The sequence below is a fragment of the Felis catus genome, chromosome B1, assembly GCF_018350175.1.
Source record: "Felis catus isolate Fca126 chromosome B1, F.catus_Fca126_mat1.0, whole genome shotgun sequence".
Classification (NCBI taxonomy): domain Eukaryota; kingdom Metazoa; phylum Chordata; class Mammalia; order Carnivora; family Felidae; genus Felis; species Felis catus.
The window spans coordinates 118,932,518-118,953,372 of NC_058371.1; the positions used below are offsets into that span (position 1 = coordinate 118,932,518).

At 35.9% G+C, this 20,855-nt stretch overlaps 1 protein-coding gene across 7 annotated transcripts in view; it reads left to right on the plus strand.

The window, feature by feature from the left end:
* CENPE (centromere protein E) overlaps nucleotides 1-20,855 on the plus strand; it is an 85,351-nt gene that overhangs the window by 34,220 nt on the left and 30,276 nt on the right. For 4 of the 7 annotated variants that reach the window (XM_023252887.2, XM_019829159.3, XM_023252886.2 and 1 more), the window contains 19 exons: nucleotides 25-297; nucleotides 449-607; nucleotides 4,361-4,564; nucleotides 6,430-6,588; nucleotides 8,290-8,580; nucleotides 8,700-8,858; nucleotides 9,836-10,126; nucleotides 11,652-11,942; nucleotides 12,119-12,277; nucleotides 12,493-12,780; nucleotides 12,932-13,036; nucleotides 13,213-13,500; nucleotides 14,088-14,246; nucleotides 14,640-14,921; nucleotides 15,566-15,724; nucleotides 16,851-17,120; nucleotides 17,751-17,909; nucleotides 18,074-18,364; nucleotides 19,592-19,696. In XM_023252887.2, the coding sequence (XP_023108655.2) occupies nucleotides 25-297; nucleotides 449-607; nucleotides 4,361-4,564; nucleotides 6,430-6,588; nucleotides 8,290-8,580; nucleotides 8,700-8,858; nucleotides 9,836-10,126; nucleotides 11,652-11,942; nucleotides 12,119-12,277; nucleotides 12,493-12,780; nucleotides 12,932-13,036; nucleotides 13,213-13,500; nucleotides 14,088-14,246; nucleotides 14,640-14,921; nucleotides 15,566-15,724; nucleotides 16,851-17,120; nucleotides 17,751-17,909; nucleotides 18,074-18,364; nucleotides 19,592-19,696 (4,092 nt within the window). The remainder of the gene's footprint in view (nucleotides 1-24; nucleotides 298-448; nucleotides 608-4,360; nucleotides 4,565-6,429; nucleotides 6,589-8,289; nucleotides 8,581-8,699; nucleotides 8,859-9,835; nucleotides 10,127-11,651; nucleotides 11,943-12,118; nucleotides 12,278-12,492; nucleotides 12,781-12,931; nucleotides 13,037-13,212; nucleotides 13,501-14,087; nucleotides 14,247-14,639; nucleotides 14,922-15,565; nucleotides 15,725-16,850; nucleotides 17,121-17,750; nucleotides 17,910-18,073; nucleotides 18,365-19,591; nucleotides 19,697-20,855) is intronic. The other 3 variants (XM_023252889.2, XM_023252890.2, XM_023252891.2) reach the window with 3 other exon arrangements.

Consider the following 20,855-nt stretch of genomic DNA (forward strand, 5'->3'; position numbering starts at 1 on the left):
CATGTTATTTTTCTTATTTTAAAGCTTTGTCCGAAAACCAAAGAACTTCAGCAGAAAGCAACCGAGAGTCAAGAAGTGTTAAATGAAATGGAAGAGCTAAAGGAACAATTAGAAAGTAGAGATTCTAGGCTGCAAACTGTAGAAAAGGAAAAAGCACTGATTGCTGAGCAACTTCAGCAAACCTTGGTGGAAATAAGAACCTTAACCCAAGAAAGGGATGACCTAAAACAACTCCAGGAGAGCCTGCAAATTGAGAGGGACCAACTCAAAAGTGACATTCAGGATACTGTAAACATGGTAAGACTTTGACTGATTAGATGCTGAAAACCGAGAGCCTCTGTGAAAACATAGGAGCTGTCACTTACTATTCATGATCAAGTAGTCCCTGCAAAATCACTTCCATCGTTTCTTATTCTAACAGAAATTGTTCTGTGTTTCTCTGACAAAGAATATAGACACCCAGGAACAATTACGAAATGCTCTTGAGTCTTTGAAACAACACCAAGAAACAATCAACACACTAAAAATGAGGATTTCTGAGGAAACTTCCAGGAATTTGCATACGGAGGAAAACTTAGGAGAAACTAAAGATGAATTCCAGGAAAAGGTAAATGATATTTCTGTCCAAAGTTTTCATACTTGTGTAGAAGAGCTTTCTCTTTAACCTCAAACACGTAACTACATAATGATAATCTCAATCTTGTCTATTATTCACAGAGCTAATAACTAACGATAATTTACAAGCATAACCCTAATGTGTTTGAAATAACTTCAGATATAACTGCTTACAGTCAATTTGGAAAAAAAAGGCAAAAATTAGTTGACTTTGAGGTGACATTTCCTGAGCCTCGATGTATTTTAAAATCTTTAAAAACCCCTCTGAATTCTAAGAATGTAAGAAAGATTGCTTATTATTATGTCTAAAATACTTGTTTTATGTCAGATTTTGTATATTAAACTTGCTTAGAGTTCTATAAAATCAATGTTTATGTTGTAGTTTTGCCTGTTTCTAGGGCTTCTGCTATAATTGTACTATTAGGTGCTTAAATCTCACCTTGATTTATTCTAGGTAGTGTGGTTCATTTTGTCCTGATACCTTAGGAGTTAACTGGTTATTTAATTATATACAAGAAGGGCTAGGAGATGCTAATGATAATTTTTTTTTTAAGGGGAGGTATATTAGTCTACTAGACTGCCACCACAGAATAGCATAGACTGGGTAGCTAAAACTTTTAACAGAAATTTACTTTCTCCCATTTATGGAGGCTAAAAGTCCAAGACTAAGGTGCTAGAAACTTTGGTTTGTGGTAAGTCTTCTCTTCTCTGTTTGCAGATGGCACCTTCTGTGTCTTCTCATGGCCTTTCTCCTATTCTTGAGCTGAGAAAGAGAGCACTAGTGTTTCTTTCTCTTCTTAAAAGGACACCAGTTCTACGGGATTAGGGCCTCAGTTGTTTGTTTGTTTTTTATGTTTATTTATTTTGAGAGAGGGAGGGAGAAACAGAGCATGAGCAGGGGAGAGGCAGACAGAGAAGGAGACACAGAATCCAAAGCAGGCTCTAGGCTCTGAGCTGTTAGCACAGAGCCCTATGTGGGACTTGAACCCACGAGCTATGAGATCATGACCTGAGCTGAAGTTAGATGCTTAACTGACTGAGCCACCCAGGCACCCCAGGGCCTAAGTTTTATAACCTCATTTAACCTTAATAAACCTCCTTAAAGGCTTTATCTTCACATACAGTCACATTGGAGGTTAGGGCTTCAACATAGGAATTTGGGGACAACACATTTGAGTCTGTAACAGGGGATTGCCTATAGTTTTATACAATGGATTCATTTACTATACATTTCTACTCTTAGAAATGCCTTTGATATATATTATCAACAGAATTTTTTATACTGTCTTTCATTCTTATTGCACTACTATTTAAACCAGACTATTTACAACTAGGAATTGAAAACATTCATCAATAAGAGACTGGTGAAATCATCTTTCATACATTCATAGCTCAGAATAGTATACACATATATATATACATATATATATAAAACTGGGTTTTATACAGTTATATAATTTTTTAAACTACATTTCATATGCAAGAAAAATCACCAGATTGGACATATTACTAAATAAAAAAAAATACTACTTCAGAATAATTCAGTAAGCCCCGACTTATGTAAATAAATCTTTGTATAGATTTATATACTATCACTCTATATAATGAGCTTTTTTTCCCATTTACCCCAGGGTACAGTATTCGTGCCTTGGAAAAGCTTTCCCTCTCTCTCTGTGTGCTTCAGTTCTTCTCTCCTAGGAAAGCATTTTTGTTTTATATCTTATGTTCTCAGCTTCTCTATAGTTTGGATTAACCAAATGGGCCAAAGGCATTTGACCTTGATTTGAAATTTATAACTTTTATTTTCATTAGGGGAAGACTTTTTTGAAAAGATTTTTAAAAATAAGATACAACAATCAATACCTGCTTTTAGACAAATGCAAATCTGTAATCATGTGGCCCCATGAGAAGGGGCAATAGCAGAGGAGTGAGGGAAAGGGAGAGTTGTATTTACTGGAGAGTTATATTTAGCTGCTCTGTGTTCCTAAGTTTATGCTGGAATCATCTGTGTTGATAAAAAGGTCTGACTGGGGCTCTTTTGTTTCTCGGGGTTTCTCAAATATTGGATGGAAGGCTAAGATCAGCTTCTTCTGTTATCGTGTTCATGTTAGAATCCCATGTGGACCCCTCTGTTCATCTGGACCCCAGAGGGCTGCATTAGTAGGTCTATAATGAATCCCCTTCGAGTGCCCACTTTGTGCTTTCAATCTTGCTTCATATTTCTCTCTCTAGAAATGCAGCTTCTCTCATGTGTTCCAACAGAAATTTAAAACAATGATTAGTAAGCTTATCTCAAAGCACACAATTCTTTTTCTTTATTTAATAATAAGATCTGTGGTAGCTGAAATACTTGCTAGGTTGAATTGCATTCTGAAATGTACCTTGGGTATTATTACATAGTTTGTCTCAGCCTGCTCTGTTTTTGTGTACATTCCTATACTTAGGGTGTACAGATGCAAGATTCTGAATTAGGGTATCTGACAAGCTAGTCCCAATGACTATGTATTCCTTACCTTAATTTCTCATGTAGTTAGCTCTGTGGTTACCATTGTCAGAAACTCATGCATGTTACCAACAATAAAAAAAATAGTTAAGTAAAATAGGTTCTGTCCATACCCACTCTAGAATATTGAGCAACTACTAAAAGTTAAAGTTTGAAGATTATGTGACAGCATGGGAAAAATGCCTGTGATCTAAGTGGGGAAAAGCAAAAGCAAAAATGAATAATTCTGTATGTGTGTGTGTGTATAGATGTGTGTGCGTGTGTGTATATATATATAAATAATTCATAATTACTATGTTCAAATATATTTTTTCATGGACAAACTCTGAAAGGAAATATTCTAGAATTTTTTTTTTTGGACATATTCTGGAAATCTAATAGTGGGTTCTGTGAAGCTGGTGACATGGGTAATTTTTTTCTCTTCATTTTTCAATTTTTTTTAATTGTAGATTATTATAAAACTTTTTAAAACATATGTGGCCAATATGGAGCTGTATTTATTTCCTGGTCGTATAAGGTTATATAGTGATACCCTCATTTCATACCAGTGATTGTAATGTCAGTCTTTGTCTCCCTTTATCAAGGGGTACACATATTAAGTTACGTTTGCTTAAGATTTATGGATAAATGAATGTGTATAACATGCTTTTCTTAACCAATATATGAAAGTATATATTTTGAAAAGGTGGTTTATACTATTAGAATATGAAATCTGTTTCTTGCAAGATTAATTTGTCCTCTCATTTGATGAAACTCCAGCCTTTTGGGAGTATGACTGCTTCCGAAAATTATCATTTGTTGGGAGTGGAAGATATGGAGTCATTTCCAGATTTTGATGGAAAGAAAGTGGTAGAGTTCAAGGTGGCTTACTCTTTCATAAAATTAAGTTAACCTATCATCATACATGAAGATAATTATTAATTATCCATAACTGTCCAGGTAGTTCTTAGCCATGAACAAGAGTATGTACAAGGACACAGAGTCTGAAGCCAGACCTCTTAGATTCAAAACCTGAGTGACCTTGGGCAAGTGACCTGTCATCCTCTCTGGAATTCAAGTTTCTTGCCTGTCAAATGAAAATAATACCAGTACCTACCTTATAAGGTTATAGTTAAGATTAAATGTGTCAAAATACGAAAATAGTGCCTGGTAAGTAATAAGTAATACTAGCTTTGGCAATTTTTATTATTATTCAAATTGTTATTAACTGAGAAATTCTTCTTTAATCTATTCATATTTTAGATGGCTGACACAGATAAAAAACAGAATTTGAAAGCCAAAAATACTCAAGCACTGATTGCAAATGTTGAAGATAATGAGCTAACTGAGCAACAGAGAAAGATATTTTCTTTAATACAGGAGAAAAATGAACTGCAACAAATGTTAGAGAGTATTACAGCAGAAAAGGAACAATTGAAGACTGACCTAAGGGAAAATATTGAAATGGTAAGATGTAGCACTGTACATTTAACAATATGTTTTTGTCTTTGCATGTTTTCGGTTTTTATAATTGTACTGAGGCATAATTTACATGCAGTAAATGTATCTGATACAAGCGCACAGTCTGATGACTTTTGACAAATGTCTCTACCTATATTCCCTCCACCCCAGTCAAGGTACAAGGTGTTTCCCTTACCCTGCAAGGTTCTCTCACATCTCATCCCAGTCAGTCCTACTCTTACTCTCTACCACATATAGTCACCATCCTGATGTTTTTTCACCTCAGATCACTTTTTCTCTTCTAGAACTTCATACAAATAGAATCATATAGCATGTACTCTTTTGTGCCTTTTTTACACTCCTTTTTCAGTGCTGGATACACTCCATGTATGAATAGGCCACACAATTTGTTTAGCCTTTCTCCTATTGATGGAAATTTGAGTTATCTCTACTATTTAGCTATTGTGAGTGAAGCTGTTATAAACATTCTTACATAAATCTTTTTATGATCATTTTTCTTTAATTTCTCTAGGGTAAGTATCTAAATGGAATAGCTGAGTCATTCAGCTATTCCAGCTATTCAGCTAAATGGAATAGCTGAGTCATATGAGAATAAATTCTCATATATTTAACTTAATGAGAATTCACTACACTGATTTCCAAAGTAGGGGTACCATTTCACATTCCCATCAGCGAATTGAGAGAAGTCTGATGGCTCCACATCTTCATCAATGGTTCACATTACTGGTGTTTTTAATTTTAGCCATTCAATTGGGTATGTACTTCATTGTTTTAATTTGCCTTTCCTTAATGACTAAGAACATTGATCATCTTTTCATATGCTTGTTGGCCATTGCATATCTTTCTATAAATTACGTTCTCTCAGTGATATGTTATAGGTTTTAGTATACATGTCTTGTCCATATTTTGTTCAATCTTTTTCCTAAATGTTTCTCTTTTATTAATTTTGTCTTAAATTTTAAACTTCATTTTTAATTATTTGTTAATGTTTGCTGTATTGTCATATCTACTTTAGTTTTGTTTCTTCATTTAGGGTTAATATAGTATATATAGATTGAAATTAACATTTTTAGAAGTTTGCTGTGGGTTGTAGGAGAACCTGAACTTTTGTGTAATTTTCCATATTTCTTGGGATTGTCTGGTCAAAAGAGCTGAGTATAAATAAGAATGCAGATAAAAATCATGGTCTCAAGCTTGTAATGTTTTTGTGGCCATGATACTTGAGAATGCCACTGTATAAGCTTATAACTAGGATTAGCCCAAGTCATGCTAGCAAAGGATGGCTGCCATTTTGAACTTGGCTGTTAACTGGTGCACCAAACCAAAGCCATTCATTCTAGCATTTGAAAAGCCTGTAACTGTAGTCTCAGAATCAGTCCATGAAAGCTTAGAAACAGTCTCCTTTGGTTTAAGGCTAGAAAATGAGCCAACCTCTCAAGATAGAATACTAAATCTAGTTCTAATTCTCATGATAAGAATATAAGTAGAGCAATAAAGAAAACGTGTAAAGAGTGTCTGACAGGCTCAGTCAGTGGAACCCTGATCCCAGGGTTGTGATTCCAACCCCTACTTTGGCATGGAGCCTACTAGAAAGAAAGAAAGAAAGAAAGAAAGAAAGAAAGAAAGAAAGAAAGAAAGAAAAAAAGAAACAGCATAAAAAAAGCATATGCTTGACATCCTATATGATTAAATTAAAGACTGACTTTCTTTGTAAGATAGTTTTTTCCAATAGAGTTTGCATAATTTCTTCATTTTTAGGCTGAGGTAAATGCTGATTTTTACTTGATTTGATTTTATAAAAATAAGCTAATATTATTTATTTTAATCTCAACTTAAAAAAAAAAATCTAGATGATTGAAAACCAAGAAGAATTAAGAATTCTTGGAGGTGAACTTAAAAGGCAACAAGAGATAATTACACAAGAAAAGAACCATACCATGAAGAAAGAGGAAGAGCTTTCTAGGACCTGTGAGAAATTAGCAGAAGTTGAAGAAAAGCTAAAGGAAAAGGTGAATCTTTAAAGTTACCTTCCTGGCCATATTAGATTTCCGATTGAACTTTTTTTTTTTTTTTAAGTTTATTTTTTCATTTTGAGAGACAGCACACAAGCAGGGAAGGGGCAGAAAGAGAAGGGAGAGAGAGAATCCCAAGAAGGCTCAGCACTGAGCCCGATGCAGGGACTTGAACCCACAAACCGTGAGATCATGACCTGAGCTGAAATCAAGAGTAAGACCTTCAACCAACTGAGCCACCCAGCCACCCCTAAACTTCTTCTTTTTTTTTTTTTTTAATAAATTTTGATGGCAGTAGAGCTGAATTCTAGAAATAACATGTATCTCCCAAATGAGCAGATTTTAATGCTAATATCATAGACAGTTTCAACTCACACCTAGATCTTAACCAACATCCTTTGTGAGGATATATTATCCTTGAGTCTTCAGATGAGAGAGAAAGCCTTAATTCATCTAAACTAATCATGGAATATATTCATTCATAAGAAACTTATTGGGAAGTACCATAGGCCAGGTGTTGTTCTGGGTGCTTGAGATACATTAATCAATAACACAAAGATTCTGCCTTTATAAAAATATGGTAGTCATTCTCTAAAATGTAAGATATGTGACTGTTACCATCTCTTAGATGTTTACAATTTCCTGAGTCACTTCTTTTATAGAAGTAAGGTGCTGTTGTACTATTTGTATAAGAGATGAGAATCTAGTAATTGTACTGCCCAAGTAATTCTAAAATTCGCCCACTGAGATCTTTCTATTTTTCTAAGGCCTATGCCACATACATTATAAATAATATATTGTGATTTCCATTGTATTTCTGTGGAGTGTTTTTTTTTCCTATGTATTCTCTTAATTCTCCTGCTTTTCACAATAACTCAATTAATTTGCTAGAACCTGATGTCTGTTTCATATTCACCCTAAAGAAGTGAAATTTATAGACTTATGTAAAAGTTAATGCCTCAGTGTCTTTATGGGCCACCTGTAAGGACCTTTTTCAAAATAAAAACAGATGAGGTTTTAAGAGATGAGGAATTATAGTTATTTGGCAGGTATACCTGCATATTTAGTCTCTTTTCAGGTTATTCTCATTTTCACTTTACCTCTTTGATTAACCTCGTGACAATATATTAGTTTCCTAGAACTTCTGTATCAAATTACCATAAACTTGGTGGCTAAAAAGCAACAGAAATTTCTTGTCACATTTCTGGATCCTAGAAGTCCAAAATCAAGTTGCTGGTAATACCATGCTCCTCCTGAAGCATGGGAAGAATCTTTTCCTTCCTCTAACTATCCTTAGCTCCCAGCTCCCTTGGTGTCCAAGGCTTATAGCTGTATCAGTCTTAACTCTGCCTCCATCTTCACAGGAGTTTCTCTGTGTCTCTGTGTGTCCTTTTTTGCCTCTTATAAGGACACTGTCATTGCATTTAGGGCCCACCCTAATCCAGTAGAATTTCTTTTCATACTTTAATTATATCTGCAAAAACCGTATTTCCAAATAAGGTCATATTCTGAAATTCTGAATATACTTGAATTTTGGGTAGGACACTATTCAACCCACTATAGACACTGTGCCTAGAAGGTTACTCTACTTTCAAAGCTGTTTACTATAATAATCATTTTGGTTTGGCAAAATATATTTTACATAAGAATTTTAAGGGAACATAAGCAAAATGATAATTAAAAATTTTATTTCTCAAGAGCCAACAACTACAAGAAAAACAGCTAAAGCTTCTTAGTGTACAAGAAGAGATGAGTGAGATGCAGAAAAAGATGAGTGAAATGGAGAAGGTAAAGAATGGATTAAGAAGCCAAGAATTAACATTGGAACATATGGAAATGGAGAGGCTAGAATTGGCTCAGAAGCTCCATGAAAATTATGAGGAACTGAAATCCATAACCAAGGAAAGAAATGATCTAAAAGAATTACAGGAATCATTTGACATAGAGAGAGAGAAACTTCAAGATTACATAAGAGAACTCGAAGTTACGGTAAGTTATACCCTTTTCTTTCATGTAGTAAATGTTTCTTTAAAACCGAGCCAGTTGGAGAAGGGAGAGGCAATGTTGATGCTGTTATAATATTCTTTAAATTCCACTTGCTAATTAAGGGTCTAGAAACAAAAGAAGAACTAAAAATTGCTCACGTGCATCTCAAAGAACAACAAGAAACTATTGATGAACTAAGAAGAAACATTTCTGAGAAGACAGCTCAAATGATAAATATTCAGAATGACTTAGAAAAATCCAATACTGAATTACAAGAAAAGGTTTGTCTCTTCTTCTTTCTCTCTTTTGCCCCTTCTTTTTTGTTTTTTTTTTTTGGCGGGGGGGGGGGGGTTTGGTTTGGTTTGGTTTTTGGTTTTTTTGGTTTCGGTTTTTTTTTTTTTTTTGAAGGAAAAATGAGCAGTTAAGTAGTGACTGTTACAGCTCATTTATTGGGTAGTATTTGTTGAGTGTCTAATGTGTCAGGCAAGGTCTTGGGTTATAGAAATAAAATGGGAACAAGCTAAATAAAATTTCTGTGACCATGGAGCTTATTTTGTAGTGGAAAGAGTTAATTGGTAAATAAACAAACAAATGAAAAAGATAATTTGAGATAATGGCAAATGCTATAGAGAAAATGAAACACTGGGATAACTGAACCAACATATGTTAAAGGCCACTATGTACCAGCCATTGAAACTGTGGATATGAATAAGACACTCTTCTCTCCCCCTAATTTGGGCATATACAATAATCCTTCAATTCCAGCAGGACAAATGCAGAAATATGATATGCAAAGTTAATGGAACCACTAATGACCATAGGAAATGGTCTGTACATATAAAAGAATATGAGAAGTGGCATGGGAGGTCATCTGAGAATTAAGGACAATTCATTTATTGAGATAAAATCTCAATAAAAACAATGTTTTTTCTCCTATAGCCTTTGAGAACTAGTATAAAAATGAAGACGTGTGCAACTGGCTGAATTAACGGTGTTAGTTAGGTATAAGAATTGATTCACTTTGGATGTAAGCTGGAAACAAAGAAAGTTACGGCAGAATGTGACTAGCAGAAAGGCCATGGATAGCTTTAGTAGGAATCAAGAGAAAATGAATAAATTGTGAGTTTGTGATCCACGATAGGCCATGGGATCAAGATAGCTTTTATTTCTAGGGACATTATTCTCATCTTTAAAAAATTTGAAAAATTATGATAATGCTCTCCAGATAGTAACCTTGGTATTCCATGCATATTACAAGATCCCAGTGCTTCATGAGGAACAGGAACTACTGCCTAATGTGAAAGAAGTCAGTAGTACTCAGGAAACAGGGGATGAACTGGAACTATTAAGGAAACAATCCAAAACCAAGGATTCAATGACCCCTGCATGCATAGAAATGGAAAAGCTTGGGTTGACTGAAAAACTTCCAGAAAGTCATGATGAAATAAAATCTCTAACTGATGAAAGAGACAACCTTAGAATGAGAAAAGAAGCAGTTCGGGCTGGACAAGACCAGTTGAAAGAAGACATTAGAGAAACTTTGGCTAAAGTAAGTTTCGTCCTTTCTTTCCATTTAACAAGTGTTTTGTAAGAATCAAGTCTTTGGGAAAGGAAGCACTTGTGTTATAGTTAAAATGTTACTGCAGTGTTTTCTTTAAATGTCTCAATTATGAAGTGGTTGGAAACAGAACTAAAAATTGCTCGTAAGTACTAAAAAAACTATTGAAATTGAGAGAAGATGTTTTAGAGAAGACAGCTGTCTTCTTAAATATTTAAAATGATTTAGAAAAAGCAATGCTAAATTATAAGAAAGGATAAAGCCAGAAAAACTATTTTCTTTCCTTCTTTAAATCTATTCCTGTAGCATCTCATAAAGCACTTCCTCAATACCTGAGACAGAAATCTGAGAATCACCCATCCCAATTTCCTTTCCTCACACTCACTTTATAATCCAAGCACCAAACCTTGTTGATTTTAAGGTGTGTGTGTGTGTGTGTGTGTGTGTGTGTGTGTGTGTGTGTGTATGAGAGAGAGAGAAAGAAAGGGAGAGAGAAATCTTCCCTCTTTCTCTCCTCATTGCCAACACTAATCCAAGCCACCATTATTTCTGTCCCTGGCTTTCTGTAGTAGCCTCTTACTGGTCTCCCAGTATTCATTTCTATACTTCTCTAATTCATTCCTCATTCTGAGCCCAAGCAATCCTTTGTTCTTAAAACCTTTTAATAGGGGCACCTGGATGGCACAGTCAGTTAAGCATCCGACTCTTGATCTCAGCTCAGGTCATGATCTCACGGTTTGTGAGTTCAAGCCCTGCATCGGGCTCTGCACTGAGGGAGCAGAGCCTGCTTAGGATTCTGTCTCTCCTTCTCTCTGACCCAGCTCTCTCTCTCACTCTCTCTCTTTCAAAATAAATAAATAAAATAAAATTAAAATAAAATAAACTTTTAATAACCTATCTCTACTCTTGAACCAAAGACCAGAATCCTTCACGTGGCCCATGAGGCCTTGGATCCCAAACCTTGCTGGTCTCCAGCCTTATTTCTGCTCATCTTACCCCTGTTCATCATGCTCCAGCATTGTGCTTCCTCATCTCATGGCTTTTGGGTGTTCTGGTCTCCCTGCCTGCAGCATTTCCCTACTGCCTTGCCCACCTACTGCTGCCATCCTTCATGTCTCAACCGAAGCTTTCCATCCCCCAGGAAGCCCTTCCTAACCACTCAGGGTTGGTTAGGTTGCCACATAACCCTGCAAGAACCCAGCACCCCTGTTTGGTAAGATTTGGCATAATGTCTATCTTTCCCTCTGAAGTCTAAATCTCAAAAAGGCAAGGATCATATAAGTCTCATTTACCAATTTATCTCTAACCTCTGGTAGGATACTGACAGCACACTGAGCCCTCAGGAAAGAAGTGTTCAGTACCTGAGTGATGACGAGTGGGAGAGTGGAAAGAATGCTCTGTAATGAGCCACTGAGTCCTGACTTACTTGTTTTAGAAACTGTCCTGATTTCTTTTCTCTGAAAGTAAAATAAAGTATCTTTGGATGTCAATTCTCTTGTTGTTTTATTCTTTTAAGATCCGAGAGGCTCAAGACAAACAAGAACGGTCCTTCAATATGGAAGAAAAAGATGGCGCACCTGAGAAAATGATGAGCGAGATGGAGCAACTGAAGGAGCAGCTCAAAGCCACAGAGTCAGCCCTGCAAAGAATGGACGTGGAAAAGCTCGAGATGTCCGAGAGGCTTCAGGAAAGTCGTGACGAACTGAAATGTATAACTAAGGAGAGAGACAACATACAAAGGCTGCAAGAAGTTCTTCAGTCCGAAAGCAACCAGCTCAAAGAAAACATGAGGGAAATCACAGCTAAGGTAAGCTTCATCCATCCCCCATGTGCTTTTTTTTTTTTTTTTTTTTTTTTTTTTTTTTTTTTTTTTTTTTACTTTTGTAAGCAGATATTTTTGTAAAAACTAAACCTTTGGAAAAAAGAGAGTATAATGGTTATAATGTTTCTGTAAATTTCTTAACATCTCCTCTAATAATGAAGCACCTGGAAACTGAAGAGGAACTGAAAGTTGCTCATCGTCACATGAAAGAACAGGAGGAAACTATTGAGAAGCTAAGAGTGAATCTTTCTGAGACGGAAAATGAGCTGTCCAGCCTTCAAAAAGAATTAGAAATAACTAATGATGAATTACAGAAAAAGGTAAATTGGGGGTGCAGGAAGTGTAGGAAAAAAACCTGAGGGAGCTAGCTAACTGAATTACAGAAACTGTTTTTGCATACTAAATTGTTATGGAGAACATTGTGAGTTCTTTTCATTCAAAAACTAAAACGTATTATATGTGTACACACACACATATATATAAGCATGATTTGTGTGTATGTATATTTTAGCTATTAACTTATTATTATTTTAAGATCCAAGAGCTTCATGCGAAACAGGAACAATTTATTACCACCAAAGAAATCAGTGAGACTCGGGAGAAAATGAGTGCACTGGAGCAATTAAGGGAACAACTCAAAGCCAAAGATTCATCACTACAAAGTGTAGAAAGCGAGAGGCTCCAGTTGACCGAGAAACTTAAGGAAAGTCAAGATAAAATAAAAATTATAATTAAGGAAAGAGATGAACTGAAAAGGATGCAGGAGGCCCTTCAAATGGAGAGAGACCAACTCAAAAAAACCATTAAAGAAATTGTAACTGAAGTAAGTTTCCTTATTCTAATGATTTTTTAGGTATGAAATAGTGGTAAAGTGGTTAACAGTGATATTCACTATTGCTTTATTAATTTCTATCCAATCATAAAGGGACTGAAAATCAAACAGGAACTAAAAAACTACTTATATTCTTTTGAAGGAGTACCAGGAAACCATTAGTACAAGGACTTTTTCAAAGAAGACAGATCAAGAAGCAAATATTCAGAAAGATTTAGAAAATTCAGATGCTGTATCACAAGAAAAGGTAGGTCTTATTAAGTTGGAAACTGGCATCTGATTATTGTGTTCCTCATATCCCTGTGGAAGAAAATATTACGTACATTAGATAAAATGTAAAGATGATTCACTTGACTCAGAAACAATTCCTCCTTTTCCTAAAAATTTCTGCCTATGTCCTAACTTGTTTTGTTGTTTTCTCAGATGCAAGAACTTCAGCAAAAAGAACATCAGCCTCTTAAGATGAAGCCTGTCAATGAGACTCAGGAAAAAATGTGTGAAATAGAATACTTGAAGAACCAATTTGAGGCCCAAAAGTCAACTCTGGAAAATATAGAAAAGGAGAATGTAAGGTTAACTCAGAGACTTCACGAAAACCTTGAAGAAATGAGATCTGTTACAAAAGAAAGAGATGATCTTAGGAGTGTAGAGGAGACTCTCAAAGTAGAGAGAGACCAGCTCCAGGAAAACCTGAGAGAAACCGTAATTAGAGTGAGTTACTATTTTTCCCCCATCCAGTAAATATGACACTGTGTCCTAAAAGAACCATGGGCAATAGGATTGGTATGAGTGTAAAATTGGTCCAACCTTAGGCAAGGTTGGAGGAGGGGATATTTGATAATATCTTCCAAATATTTCAGTACGTTTATTCATTGACCCAGAAAGCCCAGTTGTAGCCACTTATCCTGCACACAGTAATGCAGTTGTGCAAAGATATCTGTAGAAGAATATTCACTGCAGAAAGTTGTAAGAACAAATCAAAGCAAACCACAAAAGCAGGGAAAATACCAACTGTCCGTTAGCAGGAGACTGGTTAATGAGTGCAGCAAACTCAGACCATAGAGTACTAGGCCATGGATAAAGAATGAGGCAGTGCCATGGTGTTATTTGGAAGTATCCTCTTAAGGAAAGGGGTAAGTTATGGATTAATGTATCTAACATGTATTGATGTTTAAGAGTAACTAGAGGATGAGGCCTAAGGGGGTGGGAGGCATATTTACCTCTTACCCTCTATCTTTCCACACATTGTTTGAATTTTGTCACTCTAAAAAATCATTTTCCTTTCTCTAATGACAAAGGACCTGGAAAAACAAGAGGAACTAAGAATCGCTCACATGCATGTGAAAGAACACCAGGAAACTATTGATAAACTCCGGGACATTATTTCTGAGAAAACAGATGAAATATCAAATATGCAAACGGATTTAGAAAACACAGATACTGCCTTAAAAGTACAGGTATGGTTTTTATTTGAGAGTTTACATTAGGTCTTTTTTGTAATGAAACAGGATATGAATTAGCCTAAAATCATAGACAAAGATTTGCCTGCTTAATTTAGAAAGTATTATTTATCGGGTGCCTGGGTGGCTCAGTCGATTAAGCATCCGACTTCAGGTCATGATCTCACAGTTTGTGGGTTCAAGCCCTGCATCAGGCTCTGTGCTGACAGCCCAAAAGCCTGGAGCCTGCTTCAAATTCTATGTCTCCCTCTCTTTCTGCCCCTCCCTGCTTGCACTGGCTCTCTCTCTCTCTCTCTCTCTCTCAAAAATAAATAAACATTAAAAATTTTTTAAAAAAGAAAGTGTTATTTATTAATATCAATCTATATCTTATTATATGATTATCTTAAGATCCAAGAACTTCAGGAGAAAGAACGTCAACTTCTTAAGGTAAAAAATGATCTCAGAGAAAATATGTATCAAGCAGAGCAATTGAAGAAGCAATTAGAGACCCAGAATTCAACCCTGGAAAGTGTAGAAACTGAGAAGTTAAGGCTGAGTCAGAAACTTCATGAAAACCTTGAAGAAATAAAATGTGTTACTGAGGAGAGAGATGGCCTAAGAAGAGCAGAGGGAACCCTTAGGATGGAGCGAGACCAGCTCAGAGAAAGCCTCAGAGAAAAAGAGGCTAAAGTAAGTTACTCTTCCTCTGCTGGTGAGTAAATGTGTGTTTTTCTGACAGCAGGGAACCGTGCTTTGATGTGAGTGGCACTGTTGATGTGAGTGAACTGATGGAACCTTTTACAAAGGCGGGTAATTTGGTATTTTCTTCAAAATTTTTAATTCTGTTAGCAGTATTTTCTTTGTGGACTTCATCCTACATGTATATTTATGTACATACACAAACACACACACACCACAAGGTGTCCATTGTAGCAAGTTGTAATAAAAATTGGGAAACAATCTAAATATCCATCAGAAGGAAACTGGGTAAATATGAACAGTATGTCAGAATACTGTGCAACATAATTAAAAAAAAAAAGTGAAATAGGTTTGGATGTTCTAATTTGGAAGCCCAAATAACTTAGAGGGAAAAGCAAGCTGTAGAATAGTATATGTATCATGTATTTGCCCCTGGAAAGTAGGAGTAGATTGTGGGGAGGTGAGGACAGGGAAAGGGATGAAGGGAAAGCTTGTAACTTTCTAACATCTAAGATGTAGCTTAAGAAGTAATAGTTTTATTATTTTTACTAAGAAAATATCACTTTTATAAAAAAAAAAAATACTAGTTAATGTTAAGCTATGTCACCATTCTTAAAATTTCTCTAATGACAAAGGACCTAGAAAAACAAGAGGAACTAAGAATTGCTCACATTCATGTGAAAGAGCACCAGGAGACTATTGATAAACTCCGGGGCATTGTTTCTGAGAAGACAGATGAAATATCAAATATGCAAATGGATTTAGAAAATTCAAACGCTAAATTACAAGAAAAGGTATGAAGAAGGTGCTTGTTTGGGTATTTGATTTAATTTATATATTTTTTAACGTTTATTTATTTTTGAGAGAGAGAGAGACCGAGAACAAGCATGGGAGGGGCAGAGAAAGGGAGACACAGAACCCGAAGCAGGCTCCAGGCTCTGAGCTATCAGCACAGAGCCCAATGCGGGGCTCGAACCCACAAACCGTGAGATCATGACCTGAGCTGAAGTTGGACACTTAACCGACTGAGCCACCCAGGTGCCCCTGGGTATTTGATTTATTCGTGCCTAAACTCATATGGGGATGTAAAATGGTTTAACCACATTGAAAACATCCTGACAGTTTTTACTAATGCTGAACATACACCTGCCTATGGCTCAGTATTTCTATTTCTTGGATATGTACCTGAGAGAAAAGAGTGCATACTTTCACATAAAGCTGTGTACAAGAATGTTCATCACAGTTCTAATCATAACAGCAAAAAATGGAAAACAAGTGAAATGCCTGTCAACAGGAAAATGGATAAATACATTGTGATTTTTCTTAAAGACAGTTCTTTTCCTTAATTTTTTTTTAACGTTTATTTATTTTTGAGACAGAGACAGAGCATGAATGGGGGAGGGTCAGAGAGAGAGGGAGACACAGAATCTGAAACAGGCTCCAGGCTCTGAACTGTCAGACCAGAGCCTGATGCGGGGCTCGAACTCACGGACTGTGAGATCATGGACTATGAGATCATGACCTGAGCCAAAGTCGGACGCTTAACCGACTGAGCCAACCAGGCGCCCCGTGATTTTTAACTTCAAAAGCAGGCAAGACTCATCTAGGATGAAAACAGTTCAGAATAGTGGTTAACCCTAGGAGGGGGCACACAGAACCTTAAGGGGTGCTAGAAATGTTTGATATTTTAATCTGGGTTGTAATTATATAGATGTATACATATGTGGAGAATAATTTAGCAATACACTTAAGATTAGTGTATTTATGTATATTATACTTCAAAAGAAAATAAGTTTTGTGTGGAATTATGCCAAATATTAATGAGTGACATGGGAAAACTATCTTAATTTCGAAACTATTTTTTATCCTTCCCTTAAAAACTGTCTGTATCCTAACATGTTATATTATGCTTATCTTAAGATTCAGCAACTTAAGGCAAATGAACATCAACTTTTTAAGTTAAAGGAAGATGTCAGTGAGACACAGAAAAAAATGTCTGAAATAGAGCGATTAAAGAAACAATTCAAGGACCAAAGTTTAACTCTGGATAAAATAGAAATGGAGAACTTAAATTTGGCCCAGCAGCTTCATGAAAACCTTGAAGAAATGAAATCTATAATGAAAGAAAGAGATAATCTGAAATTGGAGAGAGACCAGCTCAAGGAAGACCTACAGAAAACTATAGCTAGAGTGAGTTGGACCCTTTCTACCTGTCCAATAAACATGTTTTTAGTATAAGAAGCTTCCTTCTTTGGAAATAAATAATAACTGTTGGTGAAACTGTAAGTGTTATAAACTTTCAGGGAGACAGTTTGACAATGCCTTATTAAAGATTTATCAGTGTATATATCGGCTACTGCGATTCCACTTTGGAGGAATTTATCCTACCAATATATTCACACATTTGGGCAGAAATACAACAGCGCTCACTGCAACGCTGTCTGTGCTGACAAGTCTGGAAGCAATCCAAGTGTCCACTAATAAGGCACTGGCTAAGTGGGGTTCATGTGTATGATGGAGTACTTAGCATGAGAAGAGGGCCCTCTTTCTGTGATAGTGATGTAGAATGATGTCCAAGTGGTATGAGAGAAAGGAGAGCAGGTGGCAAAGTTCACCAGGAAACCCAGCTACGATGGGTGAGGCTGGGGACAGGGACTTGACTTTATAGCCTTCTGTACTGCTCTCATTTGGGGGTGCTGTGCTGCTTGTTTTTAACTGGGAGCATGCATTTTTTTAAGATTTTGTTTAACTAGTTCATCATTAAGAAAAGGTAATGTGCCTTTACATCATAATATTTCTTCATTTCTTCTAATAACGAAGGATCTAGAAACACAACAAGAACTAAAAGTTGCCCATATGCATTTGAAAGAATACCAAGAAACTATTGATAAATTCAGGCAGAGAGTTTCAGAAAAGACAACTCAGATTTCAAATATTCAAAAGAGTTTAAATAAATCTAAAGATGAATTACAGAAAAAGGTACATGTCATTTTGTTCTTTGGGGAGTAACTGTGTCCAAAATCACTTGGGGAATGAGAAAGAATATAAATACAGATATTTAGAGATAGAAATAGATGTACATATATAACAAATAGACATAGGAATTCTTTTTGCATTCTAACTTGTTTTATAATTATCTCAAGATACAAGAACTGCAGAAAAAAGAGCTTCAACTTCTTAAAATGAAAGAAGATGTCAATAAAACCCATAAAAATGTAAACAGAATGGAACGATTGAAGCAGCAGTTTGAGGCCCAAACTTTATCTATGCAAAGTGTGGAAGCGGATAACTTACACTTGACTAAGAAACTTCATAAAAGACTTGAAGAACTCAGAATTGTAGCTGAGGAAAGAGATGAGCTAAGGAGGATAAAAGAGTCTCTGAAAATGGAAAGAGACCAATTCAGAGAAACGTTAAGAGAAATGATAGCTAGAGTGAGTTCAGAATCTTCCTTATCTAGTAACTGTAAGAATCAAGCTTTCTTGACAAGGGGAACAATTTGGGTTTTTTGTTGTGGGGCTTGGGGATTTGTTTTTTGTTGTTTTGGGTTTTTTTTTCCCCCTTTTCTTTTTGGAAACTTCTACATACAGGGAAGGATAATGGGAAAACTATTACTATAATTTTTCACACAAAAGAAAATACAGTTTTAAAAGAAGCCAAAATATTTTTCAGAAAATACCATTTTATTTATTTTTAAGAAAAGATTTGTTACATAAAGCAGACTATTTTCTTTAATGTAATTTTTAAAAGGGCTTTTTCACCAGGAAATGGCATTATCCTTAAGGAAGAAATATTTGAAGGACTAGATCTTTAGAAAAGTAAGTGCGCCATTTCTCTGCCTCTACATGACAGAGTTTTAGGCATAGGCTCGTCTCATCCCTCAGAGAAGTGGCCAGATACACAGAGGAAAGAAGTTCATCCAGTAGGATTGTAGGTATTTAGAATCACATGTCTTAAAAAGCCCAATTGAACCCTCAAGAAAATAACATAAAATTCAGACAAATATGAAATCTGTAAGAAATCTTTTTTATTCTCATAATTCAACAACAGAGCAGAAGACCATGTCATCTGCAACATTAATAGAAACATGAGACCCTTGGGAATCATCGTTATGTGGGCCCTTTATAAAAAGATTTAATTCATTCAACAAATATTTATTAAACAATCATTCTTCTAAGTACTGTAGTAAATAAGTGGGAGAAAAGGTTTTAGGTTGTACTTCGAATCAGAAGTCCAAGATGTAACAGGATATGCATTTTCTATTCCAAGGAGCTGGGAAGAGTGAACAGAGATATTTCAGGTGGTTTTGGTAGCGTATTATTTGGCAGCAATTCAGAGACTAATTCTAATTCGGAGACTTGGAATAGTAGGAACCAGATATAAACCTAAAATCTAATTTGCAGTTGTGATGGTTACGGGGATAAATCCTATCTCCAAAAAATATGTGGTTTTTCCACATTTTTTCTTAGTGAGTCAAGGCCACTTACTACTTATTGGTACTGTTACTCATTTTCTGACCATTTTTCACTTTGTTTTTGAGTTACAAGTTTATAATTCCATTATTGAAATGAGGTAAAAAAATGTAAGTGGACAAGTATATAGACATTAAATGTGAATGTAGTTATAGTTGATGCCTTGTTTATTTCTTTGTGTCAAAACAGGAACAACAGAACCATAAAGAGGTAGTAAAATATGAAAAAAAGTTACCATGTAATGGGAAACACCACCTCACAGAGAGCCTGAGAGACAAGTGCTCTAGGATAAAAGTAAGTGTCCCATGTTAAAATTACAAATAAATATTGGTACCCTTCCAGAGGCCTAGAATGGAGCCTCTGGGGAATGAGTAGATAGTGTTCAAAGTTTCTTTCAACTTTCTAATCTAGTATAGGTGTGCAAGTATGTGCATATGTATATACATAAACACACAAAATGGGGGGGGGGGTGATTTTAAGGTCCCACTGGAAAGATGATATTTGAGCAAATACCCGAAAGAGAAAGGATTGAGCCACATAGCTATCTGGGGGAAGAACAAGATAAGAAGAGAAAATAGCAAGTAAAAGCTCCTGAGGCAAAAGCCTGCCTGGTGGGTTCCAGGAACATCCAACAAGGGAGAAAGCTAATAAGAAATGAGGTCCGAGAGTTCATGAGGAAGATGCAGGCTGTGCAGCCTTGAAAGATCTTTGGGTTTTAGTCTGAGTGAGTTGGAGATTTATTGACAAGTTCTGACCACGAGAGAGACATTATCTGACTTACATTTTAGAGGGATGACTCTGATTGTTGTGTTGGAAATAGAGTGGAAGCAGGAAGAGCATCTGAGAGAAAAATTTCAATAAACCAGGCAAAGTTGATGGCGGCTCAGCCCAGAGAAGAATCAGTGGAGTAGTGAGAAATGTTTGGATTCTAAATGTATATTGAGGGGAAAAGCCAACAGGATTTACCGTCTCGTTCCAATTAGAATGCAAGATCCTTAAAGATGTTGTGTGTTTTCTGTGGCTATATCACTTAGCACATTCCTAATGGAACATGTATTTATTAAAAGTACAAATAAATGATTACACAGTGCTGCTTCATACTGTAACATGATTCATACTAGGACCAAAGGCAGGAAATGAATGTACAGCTAGCTTTTCCTTAAGTTATTAAAAAGGAAGCTCATTATTGTCAGAAGTCCCTTGTTTTATTATTTAGCACCCTGAATTAAACATGTTATTTGTTATGTGACTGTAGCAATATGTACTACTGTGTTCTTCCACCTGCACTTTGACCAGTGTGTCCCCTGCTTGGCCTCTAATCATTTGAACTTACAGACCAGGCTTGTTGGGTGTCTACCATATGCTAGGCACTATATCAGTTCTTTATCTCATGAGGTACGTTTTATTGCTCCATTTACAAAGAAACTGAGGCTTGGAGAGGAAGTTTAGTAGT